The following is a 12,240-nucleotide window of genomic DNA, read 5'->3' as shown; positions in this document are numbered from 1 at the left end:
AGATGATTGCCGTTCTAGGCCGGCAGCTGCACGAGCTTAACCCCGATGGGCGGTTTTGGACTGAGAGGCGGCAAAAGACTGAGCGCCTACAGTCTTAAACATAAGACAAAAGGACTGGGCACCTACGCTGCTAATGCAGCAGCCGTTAGCTCTATTGTCGGCGCGTCACTGGTGACTTGTGACACACAAACTGCCAAGTCTGCTGAGAACCGAGTTGCTGACAGCCGACACGCTAATCCTACGACACTTGTGGAGGGAAGCACAGAAATAGGACGGAACTTCCCTCCAATGTTCCCCCTGCGAAGATCTTCGAATCAAAAATAAAACGTCACCTTCCTAGAATCCATAGAATTGGGAATAATACGTTCCGCCCTCTGCGCGATTCCAGAGAATAAGTGCCGCTGGTCCGCCGTTCCAAATCGGAAGGCTTCTAGAAAGCGTCCATACGAAAGACGCCTTTCCTAAAACGGTGGTCTGTTGCGTTGGTTAATAGGTGACCAGGTTTCAGAAACACCTATCGTCTTCGCATGGAATTCCGGTTTCACGCTCTCAGTTGGGAGCGACGCTTGGGCTTACCGTTTCGTCTGATGTTCCTCTCTCGCATCTTGTCAACAACAATTCGCACTCGCAATGACCGCCGACGGGGACGTATGCCGAACTGCGTTGACAGCTTCCCAACCCAAGGTTCGACAGGCCGGGTTCGACGGCACGCCGAACAGACATGAGGTGGGCTCATCTGCCATAGCCTCCCTTCATGTCCCCTCCCCCCTTCATCCACCATCACACCATTCAGTTGTATGCTTTGATCAAGCTGTCTTCTGCTCCTCCTACATCTCAAGCTTCTCCAATTCTCCCCCAACCATGACTCGCAACGTCATCGCAGGTGCCATGTAACCCGGCGACGTCTCTCTCAATCAGCAGAATACCACCAACAAAACAAGCGGGGCGCTGGTTTTAGAGTTGAAACATATCATCGTTCACTTGCGGCTTCTTCCATCTTCTTCTGCCCACGAGGGGGACAGATCCGCCGATTCCCACGCAGTCCACAACTACAAGCGTCCTCGGCCGCTCTGACACATGTCTGGCCCTGTCTGCCCATTTTCCTTTTATTGTCGTAGGGAAGCACGTCCGCCTCCTTGTTCCTCCCAGAATTTCCTACTTTGATAGGGGTTTCGCCCACATGACACACGGTCTGTCAAATCTAAACCCGTACACGTCGACCGGCATTGGAAATTTGGGGTCACTGCACAGAAGACTTTCCATCTTTCTCAACCCCACGCGCGAAGACGGACATAGAGACGCGCGTTACCACGGTACCATTGCACTCTGCACCTCCCAGACAGAAACATGGTCAACACGGGACACCCGAGCAGGGCGTGCAAGCTCTGCCGAGCGAGGAGAATCAAGTGTGACGAGACCAAGCCGTTTTGCTTGAAGTGCGCAAAATCCAAGAGAGTATGTCCTGGGTATCGCGACGCATTCGAGATCAATCTCCGCGATGAGACGCAATCAACTATTCGAAAAGCCAAGTCGGCAGCTTTGAGGAAAGCCATAAGGGAAGGACGCGCAACGGAACAGGACGCGGAGAATGAAAGTCCAAGTCAAAGCCAGAATCAGAGCCAGAGCCAGATCCAGAGCCAGAGCAAGGCGAAGGTACAGGAATGGACGCCGCCGGCACCACCACCGCCTCGAAAACAGCAAATTGTCGCCATCCCCGAAGACGACTGGTTCGACCGACACTCCATGTCTTCAGGGTCTTCCGACGTATCGCCATCCATGTCCTACGCGTCTTCGCTTTCGTACATCAGTAACCAGGCACCAGATACGTTTGTGTCTTTCAAGGAGTTGGAAGGTGGGACTTACGGGATGCCGCAAACGTTGCAGACACCGCTCGACCAACAGGCCACCTGCTTCTTTCTCGCAAACTATGTGCTCGCGCCTCCGACTGGTGTGGGCAGAGGAATCCTCACATTCGTGCTCCCGTTATTGAATATCCCGAGTTACCAGTATTCTCCGCTACAATCGGCATTTTCTGCAGTGTCAATGGCAGCTTTGGCAGGAAGACCGAATTCTAGACGACTTTTTTCGATGGCACATCTCCATTACAGCAAAGCACTCGAAGATTTGACGCGAGCAATGCAAGACAAGGTTGCTGTGAGACAAGATACGACTCTTGCTTCTGCAATCTTGCTTGCGTTTTATGAAGGCCTGGTTTCAGATGACGTGGAAATGTCGGGATTCAAGAAGCACATCTCGGGAGCAACAGCTATTGTGAAGCTCCGCGGACCTCAGCAAACAGCGACTGGTGTGGGATTGAGCATGTTCGAGTTTGTGCGAGCAACCTCGGTAAGTCCTCATACGTAAAAAAAAAAAACATTATACCTCTTTTGCTGAGATATTCAGGTCCGACAATACACGTTCTTTGCAAACATATCGCTGGAGGATTTGACGTGGTGGGCGCGCCAAGCAGTCTGCGATACCGTCGGTCATCAGGCTCTCGTCTTGAACCTCCAGACTACAATGATTCGTGCGGAGGCCGATAGTCTGCTGAAAGGCGCGAGAACAACCGACAAAATCGATAAAGCTCTGAAGCTACTCCAACGAGCTCGCAAAATGGACGACGAACTCGGGATGTGGTTCGACAAGTGTCCGCCAGCATGGAGAAAGGGCATCTCGGGATCCGCGATTGACGTGCCTGATGACAAAATTGGCCTTGTTTCAGCGTTCCCCGGGCCTATTTACGATTATCCTAACGTTTGGGCTGCAGGAAAGCATATCAACACCCACGTCTCTAGGTTGCTGCTTAACCAAGTCATCGTTCGCTGCATCGCGTGGGTATGCGCACCGAGCGACCACACCTTGACCAAAGAGTACATCGACGCCAACAAGATTGGCAAGGAGCAAGTCGCAGACATCATCTCGAGCACACCATACTTCTTCGGGTGGACGGGCGATGCCCTCAGTACCCCGTACTTTCCCTGTGGGACGTCAGAGATGCCCAAGGGTCTAGCTGGTATCTCTTGTATGTGGCCACTTTTGGCAACTGGTTCGAGCCGATTTGCCACCAGAAGGCAGCGCATGTACGTCAAGGCCCGTCTTGCAAAGATTGCAGAAGAGATGGGCATCCGCCAAGCCGATGTTTTTTCAAAGGTAGGAATCACGGGTTTCCCCCCAAAGTTCCCTGTGACAAGCCAGCTAACCAAAACAGCAAATTATGCTAGGTGCGCCGGAACCAGACCCAGCCAACAGTTATTGCCCTGACACTTATCTTCATTTACGTACATAGCTTAGCGTTGAAGAATCATACCCCTTTTGCGATGTGAATGGGCTTCCTTCTTTTCTAAACCACCATTTTGCTGTCCACGGCTGGGACTTTCATAATGTCCATCGAGGCAAGGTTGTTGAGTTGTCGCGGAAGTGCAGCGATGCCATGTTATTGTAGATAAGATTGAAGCTGTCGCCACGGAAGTCGTCTTTCAAGTACTGCGTGTGACCGCTGAAGAACCATAGAAGCTGGTGTTTTTCGCTCCACTCTGGCCACTTCGCATAGCCGCCTGTACCGATGTTGGGATCCTGATTGCACAGAAAGTTGAGATAATACGTCCTCGTACTTTGCCTCGCAAACGTCGGCAGTACCCCGAGGAAAACCTGCACGATGTCCGACGCGTGAAAAGTGCCTAGAAGAGGAGTTCCGTAGCTGTAGCTGTTGATATACGACCAAACCGGAACCGAAGGATATCTTGTCTTGGCTGCATATAAATACGAACGTCGAGCAAGTGTAAATACGAGATCGCCCAGAATGGCCGCTCTTCGTTTGAATCCAGGGTAAATTTCGTTCAGGATACCTGTTCTGAACGGACTCCCCGACGAAATCCGGCGGTCGTAGGTGCTGACTAGGGTATTTAATTGGTCTCTAGACGCGTTGTGGAAGTAAAGATCGGACAAGTAGTCGACTAGTTGGGAAGTTGTCGCGACTGTAGGCTGAAATAGGGCAAAAAGCGTGCCCTCATCCTCTTGGTTCCCGATGATCATGGGCACAGCCGCGTACCGCCCATCCCTAGCCAGAATGTCGGGACTATCTCTTAGAACGACACCATCCGGTCTTGGGACGTATGCGAGAGCGAGCGATTCGAACGACAGAATACTCGGTACAGAAGCAGCCGCATTCAGGAAAGTTTCGTAGCTAACGGATCGAAGACACTCCAGTGTATTGACAGAGTCAGAACAACCAGCAGCTCGAGCCACAGTGTCGTAGACAAGCTGCCCTTTGGGGCAATCAACAGGGTCTGCTGGGATAACAATTCCCGAGTTCATGATTGCTCCACGAAACAACGGTCGTCCATTGTACTTGTTATCGCCATCGTACAGAGCCATCTGATCGAACACCGAAATCGCGCCGGCCGATTCGCCCCAGATAGTCACTTTGTCTGGATCACCCCCGAACGCACCGATATTAGTCGCGAGCCATTCCAAAGCCATCCTCTGATCCAGAAGCCCGAGATTCGCGGCGCCGTCCTGGAGGATTTCTCTTCCGGGGAGAAAGCCGAAACCTCCTAGACGATAGTTGACCCCAACAAACACGAACGGCTGCTTCAAGTCGATCGCATCGCGAACAAAGCTAGCGCCGTTATAAGAAGCTGTCGATCCAAATTCGAAGCCTCCTCCAAAGATCCAGAACATTACGGGCAACTTAGAGTTTGGTGTGGTTCCGGCTGGCCGTTGGACGGTCACCGTCAGACAGTCTTCCTGGCCGGTGATGGGCTGGAATATCGGAAGCGTGAGCAGCGATCCGAGGGCATCGAGGATGATATTTCGACTATCGGTAGAGAGCACAAACTGTGGACAGGCGGCAGCGGTACCAGACGCGTCGAACGTCCCTAAAGACCCGTTGAGCCTCTGAGGGGGCTTCAGCCGTAGCGGACCGATAGGCGGCTTGGCGTAGGGAATACCGGCGAACGTCTCAACAGAGCCAAACGTTCGTCCACGAAAAGTGCCAGCCCCGGTATCGACGGCAGGCTGGGCAGCGCGTGGACTGTGTTTGTGGTTCTCGGAGTTGGCCGCAACCAAGGGCGGAAACACAAAAGATGCCAGTATCAATATAGAGAAAGACTTCATTCTGGCGGCAGGTTGCAAGGGTAGCTAGAGATAGACAGATGTCGAGATATTGGATTTGGACGGGGAACGTGCCGTATTTGAGCAAAGCAAAAGGCCAAGTACTCCAACAGAAGAAACATCGTCGTCGTGGGTCGAGGAGGGGTCTCCTTCTCAGGGCCGCTGGTTCCCCGGCCACACAAGACATTGTCTTGTAGAGACAGCGTTGCAATGGTCCTTCCGCCCGCTGATTTGGCCACGGCTACCAAGGGCAAGCGCGGCGGGGAGTGAGGCTCAACTGCAGTGGTGTCGCGAAAGACGAGCACGTGAAGGGGTCAAGTCCAATCGGCGGGCCGCTGATCGTGTGCCTCCCCAAGAATAAGAAAGCGCCTAGCGTGGGTGACGGCGCTGTCATCTTGTGATTTGCAGATCTGACAGGCGACTGGCTGCGCTCACACACCACCGTTGAGAGCTATACAGTGCGGCCATGCATGTCGGGAAGACTGCGTGACCCACGAGGCGCATTTGTGCCGATTTGCGTCGTATCCTGACATCTCCAAAGCCTTGTCCACGAGAGCCGAGGGGCAACGATGCCGAATGCCCTTTTGGGACATGTGGGAGGCAGGCAGAGGCCGACTGCCTGAAGGGGGGCCGGCGCCATGTCGCATACGGGAAAGCGCATGTCGGTACGATGGATTCTGGTTAGGTAAGTGCACACAACACACGAGGTTATTCACGGCTGTCCTGTCTAAGGGTGTTTTCGACTGCCATCGCAAAGTTTCTGTTACTGAATGCCAAGCGGCCGAGCACTTCTTCCAGGAGGATACCGAATCCTCTTCTCCCGTCTGCCTGCGCACGTCTCGAAAAGCAAAACCACCATGACGCTAGCCGTAGCTGGATGCCCGATGCCTCTTCATCCGTCTATCCCAAACACAAGTTTGTATCGTAACCCTCATCAATGTGCTGTACTGTTTTCCCACAACTCCGATTGCTGAATGAGCCCAAATGTCCATATCTTCGACCGGTTCCTGACCATCAGCACTGGAGAAAATGCCATGCCCCATCTTTAAACGCCTCGTGGCTTCGTTATGCAGAGATCAAATCGCCGCCATGCAATGTCTCTAGACGACTACTCCCACCTGCCCGCTTTCCTCGTCAACTAAACATCTCCGTTTCCCACTGAGAGGCATACCGTCGGGTGCCTCTTCCTCGAAGCTGCCGTTAAACACTTCGGCGAGGGCTTCGCGATCTCGGCGTCGCTTGAGCTTGTCGTTGCTCTGTTCCGCTTCTTCCTCCCATGTCTCCATGTTGTCCTCGTCGAAGTGTCCCACAATGTCTTGCCCAAGAACCTTGCCCAGCCGCTCCTTGAGTCCCAAAATTGGCCAGACTGGCACTCTGGTGTACTCGATGCGAATACCGCCGCCCTTGTTGGCCGCCTCTCCCATCCTCTCAGCAAGCGTCTTGCCAGCCCCGGCGCCGGGGTTCTTGGTTGGCTCGTGGAACTTGCGCAGCAGCTCCGCTGTCACCACACCCTTGTACACAATGAACTCGGATGCGTCGTTGTCGTTGGTCAAGATGTGAACCGTGACGTCGTGGAACTCTGGCTCTCCAAGCCCAAGAGACAGGGGCTTCGAGGGAAACCATTTATTCGCAGTAGGCTTGGGCTCCCCATAGAAGCGCCGCTGCGCCAGGGCAAGAATGATACCGACCAAAAGAGGATCATGGTTCGGGTTGGGGGGGATGAACATCTTGGATCGCAATTGTTGCAACCGCTCGACTGGTCCGTTGTACGCACGGTTGGGGCCGGGTATCACGCGATACATGTTACGCCGTGTTGCGGCAACCGACGCTTTGCCGATGTAGGCCAGAACTGGCTGAGTGAAAGGCGGTTGCTGGCTGGCATTTCCACTGCTAGCTCCGTTGCTGCCGTTCGTGCCTGTAGGGACACCGAAAGACTCGGCGGGACGCGTCGATGCTGATTCGAATGAGGCGATTGAGCCGCTACGCGACGGCGTCGCGTCCCAAGCCACTTGCACGCGGCAAGTATCACGATAGACCAGACCACCAAAATAATGGTGGAGGTCGAGCTGTGTCCTGGCGCGGGAGAGCTTGCCGGGATAGAGGGTGGAAATGACGGTGCGTATCGAGTTGGTGTAGAAGGTTCTGTTGGATCCAGGGGCCAGCATGTTGGTGAGCTCGCGGCTCAAGGTTGTTGCCGCTGGAGAAGGCTTCATATGGCATCTTGAGGGCGAGACGGGGGTGCCGCGCGGTGACTGAGGGGGAACTGGAGTATTGGAAGGAGGAAGCTCGACGAATCGCGCATCGAGAAGGCGAACGTGCAAGTCGGTCCAGCAGATGGGGCGCACGAACAGAGAGATGCCGGCGTGTTCCCACATGAGATCGTAGAGGGAACCTTGGTCAGGACTGTAGACGCGACATGTTCGTTTGCGCTTCGCAGGCGCGGTCATGGTCGGAATGGGACTTGAGGAGGGAGGGGTGGCGTGAATGGGTTCTGGCGACGACATTGTCGAAATGGTCGGCGCGCTGCTGGGGAGATCCATCTGGGCGATGGGTAAATCGGCGAGGTTGCGCAAATGTCCGAGGAAGCTGCTTCTATTGAACACTGATCTTTAGGCTTGTTAGCATACTAGTAAACGCAGAAAGGAGGGTTATTGCAAGGGATGTTAAGAACAACAGCGGCGAGGAGGACAGGACGGCGACGACAACAATGGAAAGGATAGTCTTACTCTAAAATGAGCATCGGTGTGTGGCGCACTCCCTTTCGTTCTTTTCGGGGCTCTTGGGGGCCCTCTGTGCCTCTTGGGGGATCCCACGTTGGACGCGACTGTGGACGGTGGTGGTGGGTGATTGACGGGGCAGAAGCCGGGGGTTTAGTCGGCGGAACAGGGTGCGCGACGCGGTTTTTTTGAGAGTCGCAGTGGGAAAGCGAAAGAGAAAAGAGGAGTCGATCCGCAAATGGTCGGAGAATACCCGTCTTGTATGCGACGTGACCAAGGTATTTGAGTAGTGGAGCGTCGGTATGCGTCGCAAATCTGTTGAGATCGACGATGCGTTTGAAGCCGGCGCCGCGAAAAAGAAATTCTCGCAATCCGGGGTGGGTGGTGCTTCGTTCAGAGAGGAGAGGGGGGCGCACGACGGAGAGAGCGAGGGCGGGAGAAAGAGAAAAGAGGCGATGCGATCGATGCGCTGCTTGATGTGTGACGGAGCTGGTGGAGCTGAGGCGGTTGATGGGGGGCTGAAGCCTGAAGGTGGAATAACAGGGAAGCGGACTGTAGTGAAGGGGAAAAGGGTTGATCGTGGGAGAAGACTGACTGCTGAAACGCGGGATGCGCGAGTCAAATAACAATCAATGGTGACCACGACTGACCACGACCACGTCAATCGCTCTTGCTGTTCCAGTTTGTGGGCGGTACTAATCCAGATGAAAAAAAAACTGGGAATGGCAGGAAGCACCTGGAGGTGAGGGTGCCAGTGGTGCCTGCCTGCCAAAAGCGCCCCCGAAAACGGAAAATGGGCCAGACTTGCCCTCTGCAACGGTAGGAGACCTCGTTGGTGGTGGTAACGGTGACAGCGTTGTCACCGCTTCGCCTGCAGCCACGCCCCGCTCCGCTGCAAGCACTGCTGGACGAGCAGCGAAAGGGCGCGACTTGCCACCCTGCCGGGCCTGGTCAACACCAGCGACCTGACACGCCGGATGAGCGAAGTCATGTGATCCCAGGCACCAGCCCCCTCGTTTCGATGGTGGCCTGTGCCTTGGCCCGTGAGGTGGCCCGTGAGGAGGCCCGTGTGGCGTCTGCTGACAGGGAGCAGCCTGAGTCATCATCAAGCATAGATCCCGTGACTTACAGTATCACGTGATATTTGCCCAGCTGCGCCACCTTCCCCCACGGTTGATGGCTGAAGCAGTGAGCAGGAAGCTGAGGTCAATGCACCGCCGGCGGTGCAGTGAGAGGTGCGGTGGACGTCAGTCAAGCCCCACCATTCCTCCATCGGCCGCTGCTTCGTGCCTCAGTTGACGTCTCCCCATATTGCGCCCAACCAACCATCACGACCAGCTTCATTCCCGACCGGACCAATTTCCTGGTCACGAAGCTGTCAAAATGCCGGTATGTCTAATAACCATCCAACTCCCATTCAGCTCAAGCATGGTGGATGAAACGACACCGCTACCCCCATCATCCATCGATTGCTAGCTTCCTTGGAGCTCACCCCCGGGCATGAACCGAAGCTGACGATACACCCATCCAGGCCTACAACTCCATGTTCAATGCCGACCCCAATGTCCCTCGATTAATAGGCAACTTCCCTCTCCTGCCGCTCCGAACAAAGACCCGCGGTCCTGCCTACACCCTCCCCTTCCCGAACCCTCCTCTGCCCGCCAACGAGTCTCCCGACCCGGACAGCGAGAGCTACGACATCCTCGATGAGGTCCTCGCCCTCTTCCGCGCAAACACCTTCTTCCGCAACTTCGAGATCCAGGGCCCCGCCGACCGTCTGCTTGTCTACGGAATCTGGTTCGTCAGTGACTGCCTGACCAAGATCAAGCCCAGCGCCGGTGTCCGCGATGCTACCAAGGATGTCCTGAACCTCGCCCTCGACACCAACTTTGCCATTCCGGGCGACCCGGCCTTTCCCCTCAACCAGGTGCGATACACTGCTCACATGGCCCACTCCCGCTTATCCACTGACAACTCACCGCTAGATGTACGAGCCTCCCCGCGACAGACAAGACGCCGAGCAGCTGCGTCAGTACATGTCCCAGGTCCGTCAGGAGCTGGCAGCGCGCTTACTGGCGAGGGTCTTTGACGAGGGCGGCGATGGAAAGCCGAGCAAGTGGTGGCTGAGCTTCACCAAGAGAAAGTTCATGGGCAAGGCACTGTAAAGAGGCTGTTCAATATCAAAAAGTCCCAGGGGGATGACGACCATCGGGAAGAACTCATTTTACGTGTTTACTTTAGAGCGACCGGGCCAAAGACGATGCCATTATACTCTCATACGGCTCTGAAAGCCTCAATGGAGATGCCAGGGTATCTATATGCAAGCTACCATGTTTTCCCTGTTCGCCCCGCATCCACCGCGTTGCGTGTATTCTGTACTCCACGTAACTGTCACATCCTCGAAGCATGTGCCTCTATGCCTCCGTCTTTCTTCTCTTGAACTTTCCGCGGGCCTCGACCTTACCCTCCGCTGGCACCGCCTTCCAGCCTGTAAACACGTAGCCCTCCGCTCCGCCACGACCCATCATCAACGGATGCGTACGCCCAGGGAGCACCTGCCAGCGCTTCGCGCGACTCGTCTGCACATTGGCGCCCAGGAGCAGAGTCGGGTTGATCGGGAAGTCATCAGAGCCCTCCCAGCGTTCCAGCTCCTGAAGAGACTTGCCAACCGCCTCGGCAGGGGGGTTCGACGACCAACCCGCACGACGTGCGATGCTAAAGCAGTCGGCGAGCTCGGTCAAGGGCTCAATGCTCTGCGAGTATATCGCAATTGGAGCTCCGCCGGCCAAGAGGGGCAGAGTGTGGCGCAAGACGGAGACAATGTCCATCGTGGTAGCGATCACGAGGCCGGAGAAGCCGCCCGCGCGTGTAGAGTCGACAATGTAGCGGGTGCGAGCCCAGCGTCTACGCTTGCGGTGGTAGTTTCCTCGGCGGTTAGCCTTCCAGGAGTGAAGCACCTCGTCAGACACATCGGGGGGCGGCGTGGAATATGTGACGTCCTCCTCAGGCTCCAGCAACTGCAGCCAGGAGATGGGAAGCAGATTGGTGGCCAGGGGGTGAAGGGGGTGCGGTGGGTTCGGATTTGTGCTGTCGAAGTTGTAGTACTTGAGGAGGGCGAGGTTCGGTTGGCTGTTGGGGTGGATGAGGGTAAGGGTGTTTGTCGGAGCGAAGATAGACTCGAAGTCGTCGCGACGGGGCGGGTGTCTCTTGCGAGGAGCTTGTTGCTTCTGCTCCTCTCCGTTGTTGACCGCAGACGCGTCAGGCATAGCCTCGTCAGGCTTCGTAGTGTCCACAGGGGCAGCATTTGCGCTCGTCTGCTCCGTACTTGTCCTGGTCTCTGTGGGCTTGTCTGCAGTTCCGTCGGCGTCGGCACCCTCCTTCTTCTCCTCAGAGTTCTCTTCCTCTTCAGTTTCGCTCTGGTGCAAGATCCCCATCCTCTCAGCCATAGCAGCGGTAACAAGACCAGCAGTGTCGTCCACCACCAGCCACCGGCCACAGATTTCCGACTTGTCAAGCATCCCGGAGCCGTCGGCCGTCACCATTTCTGGCTTGTCTGTGGGAGGGAGCCCGCCGAAGTGGACGTTAGCCCAGCAGCCCAGCAGTCCCATCATCTCCTCTCTCATCTCAAGAACCTTGCCGGCATCCTTCTCCTCCAACAACCACTTGCCCAGTGTCAAGGTGTCCAGCGGCTGTATCGTGAAGCGCCGGATGTACTTCTTCGTTTTCAAAAGCTTGTACTTGGCCAGGGAGAACGACGTCTTCTGGTCAATGGCGGTATGCGACAAGAGCAGTTTCGCAATAATGTCCTTGCCAGCATCGGTGTTCCCCTGCTTCAGCTGCTCAATCTCCTCGGTGGTCAAGGTCTGACGGGCAGTTTCGTCGATGATCTGGCGGCGGGATCGGGCGACAACATCGCCGCTCTCGTTATCAACGACGGCAAACTCGGCGCCGTCTGGGGCGGCGATCACGTTCTCGAGGTTGACACCATCCTCTTCGGCAGGCTCTGCGGTCGTGTCGGCGAGGGCGTCGGCGTGGATCTCGCTCGGGGGAACAACTCGTAGTCTGCTGTAAGACTCGCCTTCGCGCTTGTCTTGAATCTCGTAGGTGAGGTGGTAAGGTCGGTCAATTACGAGGTTTGTCGGGAAGGAACCGAGTTTGCCCAGGGAGATGGTCCTGGAGGCCATTAGCTGAGGTCGGACACGGGAGAGGCGCAAAGCTGAGGACGAACGTGTTCGGGACGATCTGCAAGACCTTGGTATCTTCCGACAGAAGCTTGATGGACACCCATTGGTTTGGCTTCACGAGGGAGTACATGATTGCGACGCAGGTTCACCAGTCGAGGTGGTGGTGTTGGCGGTTCAGCCGACGGAAGCCTTTGCGAAAAGGAAAAAAAAGAAAAAAAAAGTTGGTT

The 12,240-nt window shown here is 55.5% G+C and overlaps 5 protein-coding genes across 5 annotated transcripts; 2 read left to right on the top strand and 3 right to left on the bottom strand.

Annotated features, from left to right (window-relative positions):
• Window positions 1-1,347: 1,347 nt before the first annotated feature.
• Window positions 1,348-3,261, top strand: GCG54_00002893 (Transcriptional regulatory protein moc3; the record flags this gene model as incomplete). The annotated part of the gene is made up of 2 exons (XM_045402974.1): window positions 1,348-2,346; window positions 2,404-3,261. 2 exons carry the CDS (start codon window positions 1,348-1,350, stop codon window positions 3,259-3,261), a joined length of 1,857 nt encoding a protein of 618 aa, XP_045264705.1.
• Window positions 3,262-3,375: 114 nt separating this feature from the next.
• On the bottom strand, window positions 3,376-5,115 carry GCG54_00002892 (putative secreted lipase; the record flags this gene model as incomplete). Its single annotated transcript, XM_045402973.1, has 1 exon — window positions 3,376-5,115. The coding sequence occupies one exon, from the start codon at window positions 5,113-5,115 to the stop codon at window positions 3,376-3,378; it is 1,740 nt and encodes a 579-aa protein (XP_045264704.1).
• Window positions 5,116-6,212: 1,097 nt separating this feature from the next.
• On the bottom strand, window positions 6,213-7,616 carry GCG54_00002891 (uncharacterized protein; the record flags this gene model as incomplete). The annotated part of the gene is made up of 1 exon (XM_045402972.1): window positions 6,213-7,616. One exon carries the CDS (start codon window positions 7,614-7,616, stop codon window positions 6,213-6,215), a length of 1,404 nt encoding a protein of 467 aa, XP_045264703.1.
• Window positions 7,617-9,212: 1,596 nt separating this feature from the next.
• Window positions 9,213-9,994, top strand: GCG54_00002890 (Actin-related protein 2/3 complex subunit 3; the record flags this gene model as incomplete). The annotated part of the gene is made up of 3 exons (XM_045402971.1): window positions 9,213-9,218; window positions 9,361-9,756; window positions 9,815-9,994. The coding sequence occupies 3 exons, from the start codon at window positions 9,213-9,215 to the stop codon at window positions 9,992-9,994; spliced, it is 582 nt and encodes a 193-aa protein (XP_045264702.1).
• Window positions 9,995-10,243: 249 nt separating this feature from the next.
• Window positions 10,244-12,143, bottom strand: GCG54_00002889 (tRNA (adenine(58)-N(1))-methyltransferase non-catalytic subunit trm6; the record flags this gene model as incomplete). The annotated part of the gene is made up of 2 exons (XM_045402970.1): window positions 10,244-12,002; window positions 12,058-12,143. The coding sequence occupies 2 exons, from the start codon at window positions 12,141-12,143 to the stop codon at window positions 10,244-10,246; spliced, it is 1,845 nt and encodes a 614-aa protein (XP_045264701.1).
• Window positions 12,144-12,240: the final 97 nt, after the last annotated feature.

This window comes from Colletotrichum gloeosporioides (genome assembly GCF_011800055.1).
Source record: "Colletotrichum gloeosporioides strain Lc1 chromosome Unknown consensus_42, whole genome shotgun sequence".
Lineage (NCBI taxonomy): Eukaryota > Fungi > Ascomycota > Sordariomycetes > Glomerellales > Glomerellaceae > Colletotrichum > Colletotrichum gloeosporioides.
This window is presented reverse-complemented; position numbering and strand designations above follow the sequence as displayed.